The following is a 20,942-nucleotide window of genomic DNA, read 5'->3' on the forward strand; positions in this document are numbered from 1 at the left end:
TGTATAAACTTTAGCTTACGACTGACTTGACAGCTCTCTCCGCTAGGGGTTTATATACCGAGATATGACGATTTCGAATGTTCTCGCTGGCCTACAACCTTCTAGATTAATCTACTACTATCTGGTACGCACATATTTATCGGCTTATGTTCATTGTCTTGGCTATCTAGAACATTCTACCGGGCGTTATTGTACAGGTGATATGGCACACATACTTTTAGGCTTATGCTCATTGTCTTGGCTAATAATCTAGTGCATTCTACTATCTGGTAGATGTCGTGCAGGCATAAGTGATTATGCTACAATTATAACAATAAGTAAAACAAAAGGCGTTACTTTTACAATGAACGATTGGAAAACTAAGAACACAAAAGATGTTTTGGAAAGTACTAGAAAACAAAGAATTGACTCTAACAAGTTATGACGCAATTTTACAATTTGAAATTTAAATTAACGGAAACTAATTTAAATAAACTTAAATCTAGAATTATCACATTCGTAACAATATATATTATGTTGTTCTCTTACATCAGCCATAAATCATACTAAAATACGAAATATTTTATAATACAAAACATTTTGACAATGGTTAAAGCAGACTCTTTCGGTATAGTGTTCGGAAGTGGGATTTTTTGTAACACTAAAAAACTGTTTGGAAATGAAGGAAACTTATTTCGATTTCAACATCGTTAAACGGCGTCACTAAATGCACATGTTCAGTCAATATTCCCAAAAGGGAAACACTACCATGTAATACGACATTCACATTACACTTCCGAAATCCACTTTAACTAGATTTCAATTGTCGTATGCCCTATATCACAGAAAAAACTGAAGCAAAATAAAAATCAATTATTGGCATAATTGAATGAAAAAATTATATCAAATACGATTTTTATTAAGTCAAACATGAAAATAATTGGTTGAATGAAAAACTGGCAAAAATATCAAAATTCACTGGTAATTGAATTCACAACACATCAATTACTATGTTCAATTGGACCATGTATAAAAGTTATTGATTTAAGTATAATGCGTAATTGCCTGATAAAACTGTTTATGACGTTGCTACGTAACGAAAAATAAATTAATACAAACAATAAAATGTCATTTATTGTTATTATTAAGAATCTTCTTAAGAACATGGTCGAATTTACCCGCAAATAAACCGTGGTATCGGTACCGCGATTCGAAATGTTAACATTTACAACGTTTTTGGCGCACCATATTGCAGGTAAGTACCTTTATCTAAATACCAGTTTTTTTGGTCAAGCGCGTTTTTTGGAAACTACACTGAAAGAATTCTCTTCGTAAAAATGAACATTTTCATTGTGAGTATAACCTGTGACGTGTTGATAGAATTCTTTCTCTCTCTCAAGCACATTCACGAAATACTCATGTACGTTCACGCAAACAGAACTTTTAAAGACGATTAACGGTTCACAACAATTTTTAGACTCACGAGAATTCTCGTGACTTCGACTATTAGTCGGGATCACGACGAAAGTATCACAGCACAAACTTTTTACTATGGAAAGTTAATTTAATATATTTAGTACATATTTCTATGTTCGTAAAATTTTTAAAATTCGCTGAAAACTTTAATAAAATATGTAAATGATTTCTTTCGTTGTATAAGCTTACACACATCCTGAATTGGGTCGTTTAAAAACTTGCGAATAAGCTTTGGAATATATATACAATTACATTCTTTCTATTTTGTTTTTACAATTAGGTCGTGTACACGTCAAATTGCCCTATTAATGGATATAAGCCGACTGTCAAAAATATGTGGCCTAGAGGAAATGTGTTACTTCGAAAACGGGGATTTCGAGGATTTCTTCCCAGCAACAGAAGGTAAAATCATGTAAAACTTTGAAATATTTTCGAAACTTTGAAATGAATAGATGTTTGTATTACAGAAGAGTAGGATGCCTAAACAAATCGCATATAAATGAGGAAGATTTGGGAAATTCCAGCAGGTGGTACAGATAATTCAAAAACTGTTTTTTCTTTGTGAGTTAGCCTGTTAAATACGTCGTTTATAACGAATATTCTGTATTTTTCTACCAAACATGTACTTCGCTGTATTTTCACTTATACATATTTTCATATTTTTTTTTATAATAAAAAGCATTAAACCTTTTTTCAGAGTGTATTTGTATAATTTTCTTAAATTAATATAGATTATATAGTACAAAGATTGTATTGATTAACATCGTAATAAACACAATTACGATAGTAATTGTATAGGTTAAAAAAATCTATAAACATTGTACTCAGTTCAATTACGACTGTAATTGAAAACACTTTATATACTTCAAATACTAAAGTATTTGGATTGAGTACTATGTCATTTCAATATTTTGACAAATTCCAATTACATTTATACTCAACGAAAATATTACTTCATTTGAAAATAGTTTTATGACAACCTTACAATTTGGGTAATTGGATTTACAATTTTCGTCATAAGCTGAAAATCAAATACAAAAATAATTGAATTCACAATTTTTGTATTTGATTCAATTATTCACTTTTTTTCTGTGTAAATAAGGGCTTTAAACCCCAATTTTAGTACATTTCAAGCCTAATGTGTATAAGGTATAAATTTGAAATTAAAGTAACTATCTTAAAAAAGGTTGGAATTTTCTTATTTCATAAAAAACATCCTTGCAATAATTATGACATTTTGAAATTATGCAAATGCCAACGTGGGTTTACTCAGTCTACCAGTCTATCGGAATGTCAGGTTACAGAAATATGACAATTATAAATTAGGAGGTGCAAACTTCTTTTTAACAATTGGGAACCCGTTGGAATCTGGATTAGAACCCACGACTATGTATGTTCCACAAGGCAACTATTACGATTTGGTACCACAGTTATTCACATTACACTTCCAAAAATCCACTTTAACTAGATTTCAATTGTCTTTTGGAATTCCCGCACCTCATTCCCGGGAAAGCGGGAGCGAAAAATAGCAATTTCCCGGGAATTCCCGGGATCCCATTCCCGGAAAAAAAAAAATCCTAGTGTGAATGTAAACATATATAAATTTACAAATTTAGAGTAAACATATATATGTTGTGATATTTTATTCAGGGAGCGCCAGAGAGAGAGAGAGAGAGTATAGAGAAAGAAATAAAGATGGAAACCGGGAGGGTTGACGAAAGATATCAACATAACACAGCGAAAGAACCAAAACAGAGCAATTTCTGTGAAACTGCTTGTATGTTGTTTCGGAAAACTGTTTTATGTGTTCATTTGTTTTTGCTAAGCGCTTGGCATGTTAATAAGGCTTCGCCAAAAATTTGATAAAGTCTAAATATTATTTAATTTGAATATTAAATTGCTTATTCGGAGTAAAGAGAACACATTCGGGAGACAGAGAGGCATTCGGAACCAGGAGAATAGACATTTAAAAACAGCATGTGCTTTTGCCTTGAGAGCAGCAACTCAAGTATGTGTGGACAAAGAGAAATCGGAACGTACGACGAGTAAGTCAAAATATTTAGAAAGATAGGAAATTAAACAAGTATATACGGCCGTAAGTTCGGCCAGGCCGAAGCTTATGTACCCTCCATCATGGATTGCGTAGAAACTTCATCTAAACACTGCCATCCACAATCGAATTACTTAACTTGGGGTAACGCTTACCGATGGCAAGGTATCTTAAAACCTCCTAACACCATCTTCTAAATTGTATGTAAGTCCATACGTGGTATATATTAAATCAAAAAAGATCGATCCAATACGTATATAATTTTGACAAAATTTTCTACAGAAATAAAATTTTAACAAAATTTTCTATAGAAATAAAATTTTCACAAAATTTTCTATAGAAATAAAAATTTTGACAAAATTTTCTATAGAAAGAAAATTTTGAAAAAAAATTCTACAGGAATGAAATTTTAACAAAATTTTCTACAGAAATAAAATTTTGACAAAATTTTTTATAGAAATAAAATCTTGGTAGATTATTTTTGCTCGAGTGGCAACCATGATTATGAACCGAATAAATTTTGAACAAAATTTTCTATAGAAATAAAATTTTGACAAAATTTTCTATAGAAAAAAAAATTTTGACAATGATAAAAATTTTATTATGAACCGAATAAAATTTTAACAAAATTTTCTCTAGAAATAAAATTTTGACAACATTTTCTATAGAAATAAAATTTTGACAAAATTTTCTATAGAAATAAAATTTTGGTAGATTATTTTTGGCTGTAGTGGTAACCATGATTATGAACCGATATGGACCAATTTTTGTGTGATTGGACCAATTCTGGCACGGTTGTTAAAGATCATATGCTAACACCATGTTCCAAATTACAACCGGATTGGATGAAATTTGCTTCTCTTTGAGACTTCGCAAACCAAATCTGGGGATCGGTTTATATGGGGGCTATATATAATTATGAACCGATGTGGACCAATTTTTGCATGGTTGTTAGAGACCATATACCAACATCATGCACCAAATTTCAGTCGGATCGGATGAAAATTTCTTCTCTTTGAGGCTCCGCAAGCCAAATCTGGGGATCGGTTTATATGGGGGCTATATATAATTATGGACCGATGTGAACCAATTTTTACATGGTTGTTAGAGACCATATACCAACACTATGTACCAAATTTCAGCCGGATCGGATGAAATTTACTTCTCTTTTAGGCTCCGGAAGCCAAATCTGGGGATCGGTTTATATGGGGGCTATATATAATTATGGACCGATGTGGACCAATTTTTGCATGGTTGTTAGAGACCATATACCAACATCATATACCAAATTTCAGCCGGATCGGATGAAATATGCTTCTGTTAGAGGCTCCACAAACCAAATCTGAGGGTCCCTTTATATGGGGGCTATACGTAAAAGTGGACCGATATGGCCCATTTTCAATACCATCCGACCTACATCGATAACAACTACTTGTGCCAAGTTTCAAGTCGATAGCTTGGTTCGTTCGGAAGTTAGCGTGATTTCATCAGACGGACGGACGGACATGCTTAGATCGACTCAGAATTTCACCACGACCCAGAATATATATAAAGGGTGATTTGTTAAGAGCTTGATAACTTTTTTTTTAAAAAAAACGCATAAAATTTGCAAAATCTCATCGGTTCTTTATTTGAAACGTTAGATTGGTCCATGACATTTACTTTTTGAAGATAATTTCATTTAAATGTTGACCGCGGCTGCGTCTTAGGTGGTCCATTCGGAAAGTCCAATTTTGGGCAACTTTTTCGAGCATTTCGGCCGGAATAGCCCGAATTTCTTCGGAAATGTTGTCTTCCAAAGCTGGAATAGTTGCTGGCTTATTTCTGTAGACTTTAGACTTGACGTAGCCCCACAAAAAATAGTCTAAAGGCGTCAAATCGCATGATCTTGGTGGCCAACTTACCGGTCCATTTCTTGAGATGAATTGTTCTCCGAAGTTTTCCCTCAAAATGGCCATAGAATCGCGAGCTGTGTGGCATGTAGCGCCATCTTGTTGAAACCACATGTCAACCAAGTTAAGTTCTTCCATTTTTGGCAACAAAAAGTTTGTTAGCATCGAACGATAGCGATCGCCATTCACCGTAACGTTGCGTCCAACAGCATCTTTGAAAAAATACGGTCCAATGATTCCACCAGCGTACAAACCACACCAAACAGTGCATTTTTCGGGATGCATGGGCAGTTCTTGAACGGCTTCTGGTTGCTCTTCACTCCAAATGCGGCAATTTTGCTTATTTACGTAGCCATTCAACCAGAAATGAGCCTCATCGCTGAACAAAATTTGTCGATAAAAAAGCGGATTTTCTGCCACTGATTTTGGTAATAAAATTCAATGATTTGCAAGCGTTGCTCGTTAGTAAGTCTATTCATGATGAAATGTCAAAGCATACTGAGCATCTTTCTCTTTGACACCATGTCTGAAATCCCACGTGATCTGTCAAATACTAATGCATGAAAATCCTAAACTCAAAAGAATCACCCTTTACTTTATGGGGTCTTAGAGCAATATTTCGATGTGTTACAAACGGAATGACAAAGTTAATATACCCCCATCCTATGATGGAGGGTATAAAAAAAAACAGTGGAAAATATATAAAAATTACAAAGAGATCTTCAGAAAAAAAATGAGAGTAACTCTTTATTAATAAGTAGTCCACGAGGAGTTGACGGGCTCTTTCAAAAATAAAAGCGAGCAATAAGTTCGAGTTTTACCGCTAAAATTATTTGTTATTTTACCGGCAAAACTCGAATCTCTAAAAGCAGAATAACATAACTTTTTTGGTTCATTGTAGTATAACCTGGTGGGGAATGATTCAAAGCAACAATTGAAAATGTTTATTTTCTTTAAAATGAATTAGTAAAGAAAAATGAAAACATGGTCATTTTAGAGCGAGCGATGCCAACTTAATACCGGCCTTAAATGTAAATGAAATTAAGTACAAAATTATTCTATAAAAAAAATATTCATATATATTTGTAAACATAATAAAACACGATAAATTTTAAATGCATTTAAAGCGCTTTACAGACTATCAGTTATTCCGGACGGAATGTCGGTGTTTGTAAAGAATCTTACAGTGTCTCGGATCGATACGACTTGTCGGCGATGACTAAATAATCGGTAAATGTGTTATCCATCCCATAAACTTGCAAGGGTATCGATTATGCTTTCGGACTTAACTTATAATGTGCACAATAAATGGGATATATTCGACACGAGCACTGTCGTCCGGAATAACTGATAGTCTGTAAAGCGCATAAAATGGTTTTAAAAAAATAGTTCGCGCCTAAATAAATTTATGTTTATATTGTAAAATTATTTATGTTTATACTTCTTTTGTTAGAGTTTTTGAATTTCTTCGAAAATTTCAAACTTTTATACAAATTTTTTTTTTTTTTGTTACAAAATTGTTATTTTTGCAATAAAAAAAAATTTTATCCAAAAGCTCAGTCCATTTCGTGTATATCAAGCACTGTTCTTTTCTTACTGTAAACACATTTCGAAGTTTCATTGTAAAAATTTAATGTAGTAATATATAAATAAAAAAATTGGTGTTCGGTCGTAGCAGGGTTTGAACCCAGAACCCTTTGCATGCAAGGCTGACATGCTCAAAAACAATAAACTTGAGGAAGATAGGAAATTGGCTACTGAGGAGATCAAACCATTTACCGTGTTAGTTTCATACTCGAACCAAACGCGTATACGACAAGTATTGTCATAGCATTAAAATGCAAATAAAAAGAAATTAAGTGCACGAAATAAATTTCCTTAAACGGGAAAATATAGTTTTTTTGTTGTTGCCTAAAATTTAACATTATTTCATTAGGAAAACAAATAAAAAAATTACCAACATGTATGGAACTAACATGGTAAATGCAACATTTGGTATGACGCAAGCCAATTTCCTATCTTCCTCAAGTTTATTGTCTTTGGACATGCTAACCATTGGTCCACGTTGCCAACAAATGTATGTTTCTGTTGAATAATGATTTGTTTGCATCGGCTCGTGGGCGCTGCAAACTATGCTATATAAATATAACTTATAACGATAATTGTCTATTGGTGACTATAACAGTTACGTAGCCCAGTGGATAGTGTGTTGGCTTACAAACCGTATGGTCTTCGGTTCGATTCTCCGTCCAGGCGAAAGGTAAAATTTAAAATATTTATAAAATCGAATAATTTCTTCTACATTGTTAGTATTACAGAAAATGGTGCTAAGAACTAAAAAACCTCGGGGAAGTGCGAAAAATGTGAGGCAAAATGCAATCAGCCAGAAAAGATTGTTTTTTTTTTTTGAGTTAGTCTTTATGAAATTGGAAAAGAATAAACGTTTATCACAAAAAGTGTATACTTTTCTTCCAAATAAACTTCCTTACAGCGAAAAGCAAATGAGAAACGAACTTTGTTTGTCTAAAATTTCATTTGGGACGAAAGAACTATTTTTTTGCGTGTACATATGGAAGGCGCCAAATACAGTCCATGTAAAGCACAGAGCTTTTGTAAAGGACTAGCTCTACAAAATTAATGTTCCACTCATCCCGAAAAATATTTTACGGTCATTAACACAAGCTTGCTCTAACAGGATATGCATCCACTAAAATGCGCATGCGCTGACTAATCCAGGTTATTCCAGAAAATATCCAAAGAAAAATATCATTTGGATCCAGGTAATAGTTTGTTTTCAGAAAGAGTTGCACCCTATGCATGGACGGGTATATTCGCACATACACTTAAAATAAAGTTGAACTCATTGCCGAAAGCTCTTTTGCCATTATCTCCACCAATACTTTCTGCTTAGAAATAAAAGTGTGCACATGACACGAAATTGTCGTGAGTCACGAACATTTTCGTGAATCACGCGTGAGTCGTTAGTCACGCTGACGGCAACGGCGTGAGTGTGCGTGAGCGTGATTAACCAACCAAATGTCGTGAGCGTCAGTCACGAAAATAATATCTTCGTGAGTGTGCGTGAGCAACGAATTTCGGAAAAACACGCTCACGAAAATAATCCCGCTTACGAACATAAAATGCTTACGAGTTGAATTCATTTATAATTTTAGTGACATCCTAGGTGGTAAGAGTTTTATAACGCACTCGATTTTAATCATACTCATGTTTTCAGTCAGGTTCTATAGGTAAATCACTCATAAAATTATTCGTGAGTCACGAAGTTTTCGTGAGTCACGACATTTAAAAGATTTTCGTGCGTGAGTATAAATTTTCTTTTCGTGAGCGTGCGTGACCGTGAGTCCTACCAAAAAATATCGTGCGTGAATAAGATTTCTCCGTCGTGAGTGTGCGTGAGCGTGAGCACAATATTACTCACGTGCACACCTCTACTTAGAAATAATGATTTACTCTCAACAAATACTTTCCGTTACCAAACACCACTTGTTCATGAGTAATGCCATATAGAACAGCCGCATAGCAATCCACATCGCATCTTGTATATTGTTCGATCCCTGGAGATAGATTTTTTAATTTATTATATATATTTTTATGCCCTAAACAACATAGTGGTCAGTGTATACTTTCATCTGCAAGAAAATGTACCTACCAGAAATAGTGGTTTTAAACCCCATATATACCGATGAACTAAGACTGGATAAATGGGATCATATTGCGTTTATTTGTTGTCAAATTTGACACAAGTTACAGAAATCTATTCAAAGAAAATTGGCCATTATATCCTTATATATTAGCCGATCTTACTCAAAGTTGACACAAAATTATATTATAATCAACTTTTCCCTTTAATAATAAATATTTACCAAGATTACCGGGTAATGAGAGTTTTTGCTGACGTACTTCTTACTTGAAAATATTTAAAGAAAAATATCGTAAGTTTAATGAGAAATTTCGTAAAACTTCCTTAAAATTCCATGAAATTGTGTTTAATAAAAATGTGTTTACATTCAAGAAATTTATTCTTAAATTTCTGATTTACATCATATTCATTATTAAATCATAATTGGTTCAGTGTACATAGATATACGTATATACATATGGTATATGTATCTATGTAAATGTTATGATATAAATTGAGAGCTTTTGAAATGAAGCGACTGTAGACAAAAATGGCAACTTTCAGTCGTCGTGTGTCCGGGAACGGTTAAAGTTGATTTTCTTAAGAATCAACCTAACCAATCAAAAATTTTAAACAAAAAAAAACAAGAGTTTACTTTTAAAGAAATTAAAAACAGCCACATCTAAAAACTAAAATGGCCAATATACCATTTTTATTGAATTTGGATCCACATCCATTTTATAACCCAGATATATTTCCAAACAGTATGTATAGACGTTTACATGCCCGTCAACATCATCCATTAGATATGCATACAATGGGTTTGATTTCACGTCTGGCTCCACACTTTCGTCACTTAGAATTGGAGAAAGGTAAGGACGACCTACCCCATGTAGTTGGAGGCCTCAATCACAAAGACGAAGAATTTTCTGTGCATCTTGACGTGGGTCTTTTCCGTCCAGACGAATTGAATGTAAAAGTAGTCAATGACCATTTGATTATAGAAGCGAAGCATGAAGAGCGAGAATCTGATGATTCAGGTTACATTTCACGGCATTTTACTCGTCGCTATTCTCTACCCAAGGATTGTGATCAGGATGCTATAGTATCTAAATTATCATCAGATGGTGTACTAAGTGTAACACTGCCCAAGTCAAAGTTGGCTGCCAAGGAACGTGTTATACCCATACAACAGACTGGGCCCAGTGATTTGTTTTTGAAAAATAAAACCAACAAAGAGGACAACGACTCCAAGTCCAACAACAACAAATCAGATGAATAAATCATGACTATAGACTACGATTTTCAATTTATTAATATGTCTGAAACATTTTTAAATGTATTTAAATTAATCAGTATTTTCTCAAATAAGATTTCGACTTACAACACAAACAATTCATATTTGTATTTGCTAAAATTTATATTAAACCCATATTATAATAATAATGCACAAAAAAAATAAATAAAAAAAAAACTCTCTACAATATAAAAATATATGTATGTCAATAAATAAACTTTCAAATAATGAAATTAACTATAATAAGTTTTCTTTAAGACCTTGTTAACAGTCTAGAACTCGCTATGCATCTCTACACTCAAAAGAAAAAGTTAGTAATAACAGCAAACAAGTTATGCGACAGATGACGTAGCTTTGACCGTCAGGGAAAAATTCCCTTTTACATTTAAAGATATTCTACAGAGAGCCCTCCGGATGACTGGGAAATGGGCGAATGAGAAAGATTAGGGGTAAAACTCACAAACACAGAATTAGCCATATACTGCAAAGACCGCAAAACGCCCACGGTTTGGTCAATTTCCTTAAGTGGCATTGCAATTCCCTATGGGGTGTATGCAAAATACGTCGGAGTTATATTGGACAGGCGGCAGAAACCCCACTCATAGAAAAAAGTCTGCAAAAATACTTCAGGGTCTACGAACAATTTATAAAATTTTTAGATTATAAATTTTTGCCCAAAGCATATTTAAGAACCAAAAGTAGTTGTTGGTATATTTTTGCGCTGTAATATACTTTCAAGCCCCTAAATGCGATCAGCAATAATTTTGTTTGCTGTTATGCCTCAATTTGAATTTGATATTCAGATCATTTATCCCAGCCGAAAATACTCGATGAGATCCGCCCTCGTTGCAGTCGGGTCTACGGCCCGGGGCGGACACAGGGTTTTCAACCCTGTCCAAGGACTGCAAACCCCCATTTGGAGTATGCTTATTTCCCGAACAACAACAACTCGATGAAAGGAGAAAAGTAATTTATGGCTTTTGCTAGATTGGTTGCCGTTCGTTTTTTATGAGCCTCTAAAATTTTATCGCCAAATTCGGTTTTAGCACATTTTTGCAATTTTCGCATGACCTCCAGATGCTGAACAACTCAAATCTGGAGATAGGTATATATGGGATCTATATATAATTTGGAATTTCAGCAGAGGCCTAAAATAAAAGCGTTTTCAAATTGAGAAAATTCGGATGCCCAGAACACGCCAAAAATACCAATTGGCATTTTTTTTTTGGCAAAGCGTATGCAGCAACAGATTTACTTGAATATCTATTTTTTTGTTGAAAAACTAATGGTGTTTTCTCTTCTTACAAAACACGTATATTTTTGTTGTCATGTTGCTTAGGTTCCATTGTAAAACCAATGCAGTAAATTGTAGAGGTATCGTATTATTTAGGTTCCCCTTTTTTGAATTTTTAATTCTTTTCTGTCCTTTAAAATTACAGCACTTTTTAGAAAAGAAGCCCTATAATCCTGCCAGCATTTAAAAGTTCGATTTATACCCATCGTTTCTATATACTCTATATTGACACTATAATACTGTTCCTATAATCATAGCAAACAATTTCCGATTTCTTCAAATTTCTATAAATGCCACCAGCATTACTGAGAGGATAATCCACCGGTGTTTTATCATCACTGAACCACGTTGGCAATGGACCTTAGATCTTTGGATCCAAGAAAACTCAAAGTATTCATCGATTGTAGATATATCTAAATCGTTCTAAATCGATTTCGATGATATTTTAAAGGTTTAGTTATTAGTGTAGGAGATTACATTGCGCCAACTGTGAATAAGATAGATAGCCAAATTTCGGCAAATCTGGCGATACATATATGTGGGCGCTATATCTATATTTGATGATATTTTGCAGAATTGAAGGACTCTATGTGAGAATATGACCTAATTTATAGATATCGAGTGATACATATCTATGGGAGTTACAACGGTGATTCGATTTTCCTAGTACTAAAAAACACCCTGTATCAAATTTCATCAAAATGTAAGCTTTCGATCGGTTTACATAGAGGAGTATCTATATAATTAGGAACCGGAATAGACCAATTTTTTCATGATGGTTAGAGGACATACACTGGGTCAAATCTGGGGTTTATTTATAAATATGAACCGATAAGAATCTTTTCATGGTAGTTAGAAAGCATATACTGAAAATTGTGATCTCAGACAACACAATAGTTTTCTATACATAATAGAATATTTTTATTTCAAACTAAATTGTCATATGTTAGCATTTTGATACGTTCTTTTTTTTCGTTCTCTATCTTCCATTTTCTTTCGTTGAGCTTCCAACATTTGTCTGCGCATAATGCGTAGCTCATTCTTATTTGATACTACATTTCCTCCTGGCTCTGCGTTTTGAGTAGAACCCCGTTTTTGCGCTGGCAAAGGTCTTTGGTGAGTTTCTAGTAAAGCAGGTATATTACAATTTCCAACTGTTTTATTTTCCATCTGAGCAGCATGCGGTGAGGCGCTACCTTCAATAGTAGCACCTGTTTCCACATCCTTGTTCAAGTCTAGGTCGAAGGCAGTTTTGCAATTCGTAGCTGATTTTTCGCCTGGAAAGAGCAGATAAAAGCTCCCTATGTCTGCGTTCCCTATTCCTCTCACAAACGTCATTGATCTCCCACAATGTAGTTGTTATTGATTGAACGATGGATTTTAGAGATTTGGCGTCTATGACTGTGGCATTTTCCTCTATCAACTGTTGGCAAGAGGTGTTTATTTCATTGACATCTTCAGAGTCAGCTATTGCTGTTAAAATTTTCATACGTTTTATTTTCTGAGATTCATTCTCAACATTTCCTTTAATCATCACGGTAAAGATTTAGCAAACGGGCAATGTTTATATACCAAAATAATGACCACCATTTGATTCTAGCGATGACACTAATCGATAGTGTGTAAAATGGAATTAAAACAGGGCAATTCTGAGGAAACGAATAAATTTACTGGGTATTATAGTACGTTCATACAAGACACTAATACGCTTTACAGACTATCAGTTATTCCGGACGACAGTGCTCGTGTCGAACATATCCCATATATTGTGCACAATATAAAGCGGTCGGATAAACACTCCGACAGAGGTTCGTCTATTTGTTGTGTGTTCGTTCAAGTTTTGCCCTTACACTGCACGAACAAATGTGATGACAACATGAAAAAATAAGAAGAAGCATAAACAAAAAATGAAGTTGTACGAAGATTTATGGGTGAAACTACTTTTTACTGAAAAAATGGAAGAAAATAATAAAAAAAAATCCTGGTATATGTGTCAAAACAATGATTCCTGAAGAAATCCACATTTAATATATTATTAAATTACTTGATGAATTTCAAAATACTTGTCGCCTGGTTTCCCATTGATTGGAAATGGAATTTTTCCACGTTTTTGCCACAATACTGGGGCCAAATCACCGCATTCGTCATCGAGTTCTGTTTCGTATCGAGAAACATTTCGATCGCTGTAAAATTTTGGATCACCGCATTCGATCGTAATTTATTTTGTCTACTACTTTTTTTTACATTGCTGTAAACATATGGTAATAAGAAATTGGAGGCAAAAAATGATTTCAAAATAACTTTTTGTGATCAAAATATCTATATGTGTAAAATGGATGAGTACAAAGTGGCATTAATAAGGAAAAATATTCGAGACAAAATCAGTCGTTTAGCATTGCCTGTAAGTGATTCTATTTTGAAGTGAGTGCTTTTAACTATAGATTTAAAAGACGCTTTTCTCTGTCAAAAGAAGCTTTTAAAAATGTTCTTGAAAAAATGAGTTTTTTTTTTTGAAGCGGCTCCTTTCTTTGTTCCGTTTCCCTAAATGCAAGTAATATGATATTTTCTTAAATGTATTTTGCCAAAATATATAAATAATATTTCCATTTTCACCAACTACTTGTTTCTTTTTGTTCCCCTTTTTTCTGCTCAAAAATCACTACATACTTCGTTTTCGATAGCATGCTACCTATCGTGTTCAACTTCGAGTAGAAACAATTCGATAACGACTGCGGTGATCCGCGAAAACTACATTACGAAGACGAAGTACTCGATTTCGACTGCGGTGATTTGGCCCCTGGTTTAGATTTATATATTTCTTTAATTTTCAACCAGAATTGGCGATCCATCATTAATTTCATTGCAGAAATGCCTGTTTTTAATGTAAAAATAAATTTGTCTTTGATAATGTTTGTCGAACATCCCCTACCACACAATGATTTGTACCACCCAACCAGAAAAAATCAAAGTTGTTTTGATTTTATGCCAACACCTTCCCGCGACAGCCGAACACGACCTTATACTATCGGATTTGTCGCCGCAACGTGTTGTGTCGCAGGGTTTATCCGACCGTATAAGGTGCCCTTAAGTTAAGTCCGAATGCATAATCGATACTGCTGCATGTTTATGTGTTCGATAACACATTTGGCGATCATTTACAGCCTGTTTCTGTATGTCGAATGAGCTCTGTGGATCGACTAAAATGGAAACAAACAACTGAATTTATAACCAAAAAACAGCTGTTTCTATGCATTTCAGTCGATCGATTGAACTCGTTCGACATACAGAAACAGGCTGTTAGTCAACGCCGACAAGTCGTATCGATCCGACACATTGTAAGATTCTTTACAAACACCGACATTCCGTCCGGAATAACAGATAGTCTGTAAAGCGCATTAATTGTAAAGAATAAACTTATACTGTGAACGGCGCATGACATACTAATAAGTACTTGTTGTGGACGCCATATAAAACAAGGTGTGATTGTTATATTGTGAAATTATGTTTCACCCTGTAATTTTATCGATATTTTTGATTTCCGAAATGACAATATCTACATAAAACAGCTGATATTTAAAAAGAGTATAATCTTCCTCAAAAAATATGACCTTACTTTTGCGGCAGATTTCACGTTTTAATATTCACAGAAATATTGCAAAAGCATATCCTACAAAATTTCTACACACAACTGGGAGTAAGTTCATATACCATATTCATAATTAGATAACAAGTTTATATCGACTTTTCAGTTGTCAGGCACGGAGAGTATGAGTGGCAAAATCCCAAATCCGAAGATGAAATGTAATGTAAAAAAAGTATTTTCAACTTTATGGACATTATTAGTTTGTTATTTTCAGAGTGCGGGTGACATATATTGACAAAAATGGTAAAAGAATCCAAGTGAAAGGAAAGATTGGAGACAATGTTTTATACTTAGCTCATCGTTACGAAATAGAAATGGAAGGTAGGATGAATGTAGAAATTTATAATTAAAGCATTAAGAAAACATTGTTTCCTACCATTTGAGGTGCCTGTGAAGCTTCTTTGGCTTGTACTACGTGTCATGTCTATGTTCATGGCGATTATTTGGATAAATTGCCGGAAGCCGAAGAAAAAGAAGATGATCTGTTGGATATGGCGCCATTTCTAAAAGAAAACTCAAGATTAGGATGTCAAATAATTTTAAGCAAAGAGTTGGACGGCATTGAATTGGAACTTCCCAAAGCTACACGCAACTTTTATGTCGATGGACACAAACCGAAGCCACATTAGTTTAATTTCTCCGAAATACGGTGTATATATGTTTTTGTTGATATATATTGTTTTAAGTATATGCAGTACAAGAGACATTCACATAAAAATGAATTTTCTTTGAAGGGGTTCCAAGACACTTTTTCGTCAATACTAATGCTGTCGGATATTTGAACATTTTGTTGCATGAACACTCGGTTATATTATGGACTAATAAGCACCATTTATGTTTAGGTTATTAAACATCTCATATAAATATTTATATACTTCTGATTTTCATAGATAAACGTATGGATTGCAAATATCAACGTCTCTAATGATGGCTTAGGTCATCCATAAAACAAGTAGGTTATATTGACAGACCATTTAGGCTGTGTGGCATGTTTTAGAGATCTTCCCCGAAACCCATGACTCTTCAGGTTAGTTATAGAAACAGACCGTTATTCTAAATTCACTTAGACGATTGCGATAACATAGGTACACCGAAAAATATCATGAAAATTTTTCCAATTAAAATTATAATTAGTTTTAAAAAAATGCAATTAAAATTTTAATTTATTCAACATGTTTTAATTGAAAAATCAATCACAAAAATTAGTTGTATCAATTAATTTTTTAATTGACTTTGGTGATTGATTCCATCATTTCTGTGATTGACGACATATCAATTAAAAATAATTTCGTGATTGAAGACAAACAATATTTTTTGTGCGAACTGCACTGTTATCAGAGAGGGTTTCCCGATTCTAAGTATAGCTCAATGACAAAGGGCCTCCTTTTTCTAGCCCAATTCGAACGGCGACACGCATTACAGCGAAACTACTATGTTTTGAAAGACTTTTTTTATTTTTTTATTTATTTATTTCAATAATTCCATATTTACAAAGAAATTTTCGTCTCTGCGCCATAAAAGCTTTAGTAGAGACTAGTTGGCAAGTTTCTTATTACAATTCATAAATATTTTAAAATTATTCATTTATAATTTTTTTCTTAAGTAAATTTAATGTAATTCTTTATTTTGAGTATCCCTGTAACCGTATATGGCCATTTCGGCTTGGTTGTAAAATGAGTTAAATAAATAAAATAAATAAATATAAAGATACAAAATTATGTTTTTTTTTAAGTAACGTTTCAATTCTCTCAAAGAGATACTGTTTCAATTGGGCTTTAAAAACAGAAATTCTAGCAGTGTTTCTAAGAGTCTGTGGTAGTTCATTGAATTCATGAGGTCCAGCATATTCGTTTCTCTGTTTTGTTAGTTCGGTTCTACATCGGTCTGACATCAAGTTACCATATTGTTTAGTACGCATATGGGAGACATCATTATTACAGTTGAAATTGAAGCATGGGTTATTGGTTCTCAAATTTTTAAACATAGCAACTAAACTGTTCTGTTAGTATATTCCTCTTATGGGGAGCACAGTTTTTGCATAGTTTTTAAAGTACACACATTTTAAAGCTTGATTTAGTGCTGACTGTAAGGATTTCATAGCATAACACTTTTTATATCCATAAATAGTAGTGGCATAGACAAGATGACAATGTATCAAAGCATAATATAGTAGTAACTTAATATCCGTTGATAGTTTGCTTTTGAATTTTGGCAAGATCCCTGTTGCCTTGGATACTTTCGATTTTATCATCTCAATATGCTTGTCCCAAGAAAGGTTGTATGACAAATAAGGTCCCAGGTATTTTACTGTTTTCTGTTCCAAAATGAGTTTACCATCGACGTGAATGGACATTTCAGGATCTCCCTTTAGCTCACAAGGACGAAATCGTATAAAATGTGTTTTATCAGCATTTAAAATAAGTTTATTCAACCGAAAATATTCACATAATATGGACGCGTCATATTCAATCGCAGCTTTCAATGCTAATTGATATTTATAATTATACAATATACAAATATCGTCTGCATACATAAATAATTTTCCATTGAGATTTAAATTTGGCAGATCATTTATATAAATCTTAAAAAGGAGAGGGCCAAGCACGCTGTCCTGTGGCACACCACACTTCACAAATTTCTAATTGATTTTATACTCTCCAATCTTAACACATTGCCTCCTATTCAGCAAATAATTTTCAATTAGTTTAATTGCTGACATTTGAAATCCATAGTACTGTAATTTTCTCAAGATAATCTTGTGGTCAACAAGGTCAAAAGCCTTAGGTTAGGTTAGGTAACCCATCGTAAATCTCATTAACAAGGCTTATCAGAGCCTCAGTTGTACCTGTGCCTTTACGGAAACCAAATTGTATTTTATATAAGAATTCATTATTTTCTAAATATTTTGACATTTGATTATATATTAGTTTTTCAAAAATTTTAATTATGTTTGACAAAATTGATACTGGGCGGTACATCGAAACATTAGTTGGACAGCGATATTTTGGAATTGGTACAATACTGTGAATTTTTAATACGTCGGGATAAATTGAATTATCAATAATACTATTGAACATCCGTGTTAACATAATTGACGTTATGGACTTTCTGATCAGCAATGCTTTCATCGTTATGCTATCATGCCCTGATCCTTTATTTTTCGGCATTTCATTTGTAGTGGTTTCCAAATTTTGGATGTCAGTTTTAGGAAAACTAAAAATGGTCTGGCAGTTTGACAGTGTCCCAAGATTGTTAAAGTTGTCACCATCTTCAATTGAAATGTTACTTCGAATATTGTCTATAGCATCATGAAAAAAATTGTTGTATGTCGTAGCCTTCTCAGAATCACTAATGAGATCTATTCCATTCATATTATTCAATTGACAGTTTACAAATTGGTTTCTTCCCATCTCTTTATTAAAAAAGCGCTATATCTTTTTAGGATCACTTTCACATTGTGTTATTGATTTTTTATAATAAGAATCAATTAAACTTTTCTTAACATTCTTTATAATTTTACTTAGTCGACAAATTTGGTCAGTTAAATAGGTTTATTTTTCCTGCTCTTCTTCTTCCTTTTAATTAACTTATTATACCCTTCACCACTACTGTGGTAAATGGTATAATAAGTTTGTGCATTTGTATGTAACGCCAAGAAGGAAAAGTCTGAGACCCATCGTTTAGTATACCGATCGTCTTAGAATTAAATTCTGAGTCGATTTAGCGATGTCCGTCCGTCTATCTGTCTGTCTGACTGTTCATGTATTTTTGTGCGCAAAGTACAGGTCGCAGTTTAAGTCCGTTTTGGGGAACAAAGACGGTCGCTATTGATTTTGGAAAAAATCGGTTCAGATTTGGATATAGCTGTCATATATATTTATCCCCGATCTGGTTATAATTGGCGTGTTTATCAACCGATGTTCTTCAAATTCCGTACATCCGAATATTTTATGAGCCTCGAAAAACTTGCAAAATATTATCCAAATCGGTTCAGATTTAGATATAGCTCCCATATATATCTTTCGTCCGATTTAGACTCATATGGCAACAGAGGCCAAAGTTTACTACCGATTTTCGTGAAATTTTGCACAGAGAGTAGAGTTAGCATTCTACCAATGCTTGGTAAATTTGATTGAAATCGGTTCAAATTTAGATATAGCTTCCATATAAATATTTCGTCCGATTTGAACTTATATGGCCACAAAAGCCATAGTTTTGCCCTGACTTTCTTCAAATTTTGCACAAGCGGTACTTTTAACGATACTATTGTATGTGTCAAATATGGTCAACATCGATTCAGATTTAGATATAGCTCCTATATATATATCTTTCGTCCGATTTGTACTTATATGGCCTCAAAATCCAGGGTTTTGTAGTGATTTGCTTCAAATTTCGCACAAGGAGTACGTTTAGTAGTATCGGTAATTGTGCCAAACTTGGTTGAAATCGGTTCACATTTAGATAGGGCTCCCATATATATCTTCCGTCCGATTTGCACTCATATGACCAGGGGGGCCAAAGTTATACTCCCATTTACGTGATATTTCGCATAGATAGCAGAATTATTATTCTAACTATACATGTCAAATTTAGTCAAAATCGGTTCAGATTATATATAGCTCCCTTATATACGTACACCAGAGTTGGGGAAATATTGTAGACTGTTACACATTTTAGACCCATTTTCAATGGAAGTTTCCTCCAATTAACTGGATAGTGTTAGCCGATTTAAATTTTAATTCTGGAGATTTTGTAGAAGTAAAAAAATTGTCTCCTTTATATAGCTTCCAGCAAATGTGAAGTAGTTGAGATGGTAACACAAATTTTGGCCTACATAGTGGTGAAGGGTATAATATAGTCGGCCCCGCCCGACTTTAGACTTTACTTACTTGTTTTTTAATGTTATAATGTCAAGCAAATTTTTTGTCATCCACGGACACATTTGCTTCCGAATATCTGTATGAATCGTTCTCCTTTCTGTACTCAAGAGTAGTGCTTTTGAAAAACATTCAACAAATTCATTACAAATTTTTATTGGGTCAGAAATAGACATATTTAATCTCATATTCTGATCTAAACACTCTCCAACTTTGTTATAATCAACTCTGCAAAACTGTTCAAGTATCTCACTGGTATTGTTTTCTATTTTTAGCAAGCAGCTAATATAGTTATGGTCAGTAAACTGATTTTCAATTGAAAATACTGTTATGGGATTGCTGACATTTCCAAAAACGCCATTGATGATTTACTAATCGGCCTTGTAACCATTTCATGGTGGGAATAAAAATTGTATTCACATAGTAAGTTCCTTAATGCAGCAGCATGAGTGTGTTTACTTCTAATATCTATGTTAAAATCACCAATAAGGAGACACTTTCCAGAAGAATAGCGTTCTAGTACGTGTTCAATAGATTGTAAAAAAGTTTTCAAATTACATTTTTGAGATCGATACAGGTTAACGATGTGTAATGGTTTTCCATTAATTTTAATCTCAGGAAAAGATAAAATTATCATAACTAAATAGTTTTCACTTTTATTGAGTAGGATTTCATATTTTAATGTCTTAAGGTGGGTATTAAGTTCGAGTTTTTTCACTAAAGTGAAAACTAAATCAATAAAAAAAGGAATAAAATTATACATATTTGTTGTAGATTTTACTATAACTTGAAGG

General features: G+C 33.5%; 2 protein-coding genes and 1 long non-coding RNA gene across 3 annotated transcripts; all 3 read left to right on the forward strand.

The window, feature by feature from the left end:
• The first annotated feature begins 853 nt into the window (after positions 1-853).
• Positions 854-2,145, forward strand: LOC142232831 (uncharacterized). Its single transcript, XR_012721223.1, has 3 exons — positions 854-1,234; positions 1,736-1,857; positions 1,923-2,145. It is a non-coding gene; the product is annotated as an uncharacterized LOC142232831 (long non-coding RNA).
• A 7,434-nt stretch (positions 2,146-9,579) lies between these two features.
• On the forward strand, positions 9,580-10,571 carry Hsp67Bc (Heat shock gene 67Bc). The gene has a single exon (XM_075307482.1). It carries the CDS (start codon positions 9,732-9,734, stop codon positions 10,317-10,319), a length of 588 nt encoding a protein of 195 aa, XP_075163597.1. The 5' UTR covers positions 9,580-9,731; the 3' UTR covers positions 10,320-10,571.
• A 4,591-nt stretch (positions 10,572-15,162) lies between these two features.
• Positions 15,163-15,989, forward strand: Fdx1 (Adrenodoxin-like protein 1, mitochondrial Ferredoxin 1). The gene is made up of 4 exons (XM_075305563.1): positions 15,163-15,322; positions 15,378-15,429; positions 15,486-15,592; positions 15,656-15,989. Exons 1-4 carry the CDS (start codon positions 15,232-15,234, stop codon positions 15,898-15,900), a joined length of 495 nt encoding a protein of 164 aa, XP_075161678.1. The 5' UTR covers positions 15,163-15,231; the 3' UTR covers positions 15,901-15,989.
• Positions 15,990-20,942: the final 4,953 nt, after the last annotated feature.

Source organism: Haematobia irritans, chromosome 4 (genome assembly GCF_050003625.1).
Source record: "Haematobia irritans isolate KBUSLIRL chromosome 4, ASM5000362v1, whole genome shotgun sequence".
In the NCBI taxonomy this organism is placed as follows: Eukaryota; Metazoa; Arthropoda; class Insecta; order Diptera; family Muscidae; genus Haematobia; species Haematobia irritans.

Coding starts and splice junctions, on each gene's coding strand:
- Hsp67Bc (XM_075307482.1), top strand. CDS start 9,732: ATGGCCAATATACCATTTTTATTGAATTTGGATCCACATCCATTTTAT.
- Fdx1 (XM_075305563.1), top strand. CDS start 15,232: ATGACCTTACTTTTGCGGCAGATTTCACGTTTTAATATTCACAGAAAT. Junction 15,323..15,377: donor ATTTCTACACACAACTGGGA/GTAAGTTCATAT, acceptor TCGACTTTTCAG/TTGTCAGGCACGGAGAGTAT. Junction 15,593..15,655: donor TTACGAAATAGAAATGGAAG/GTAGGATGAATG, acceptor CTACCATTTGAG/GTGCCTGTGAAGCTTCTTTG.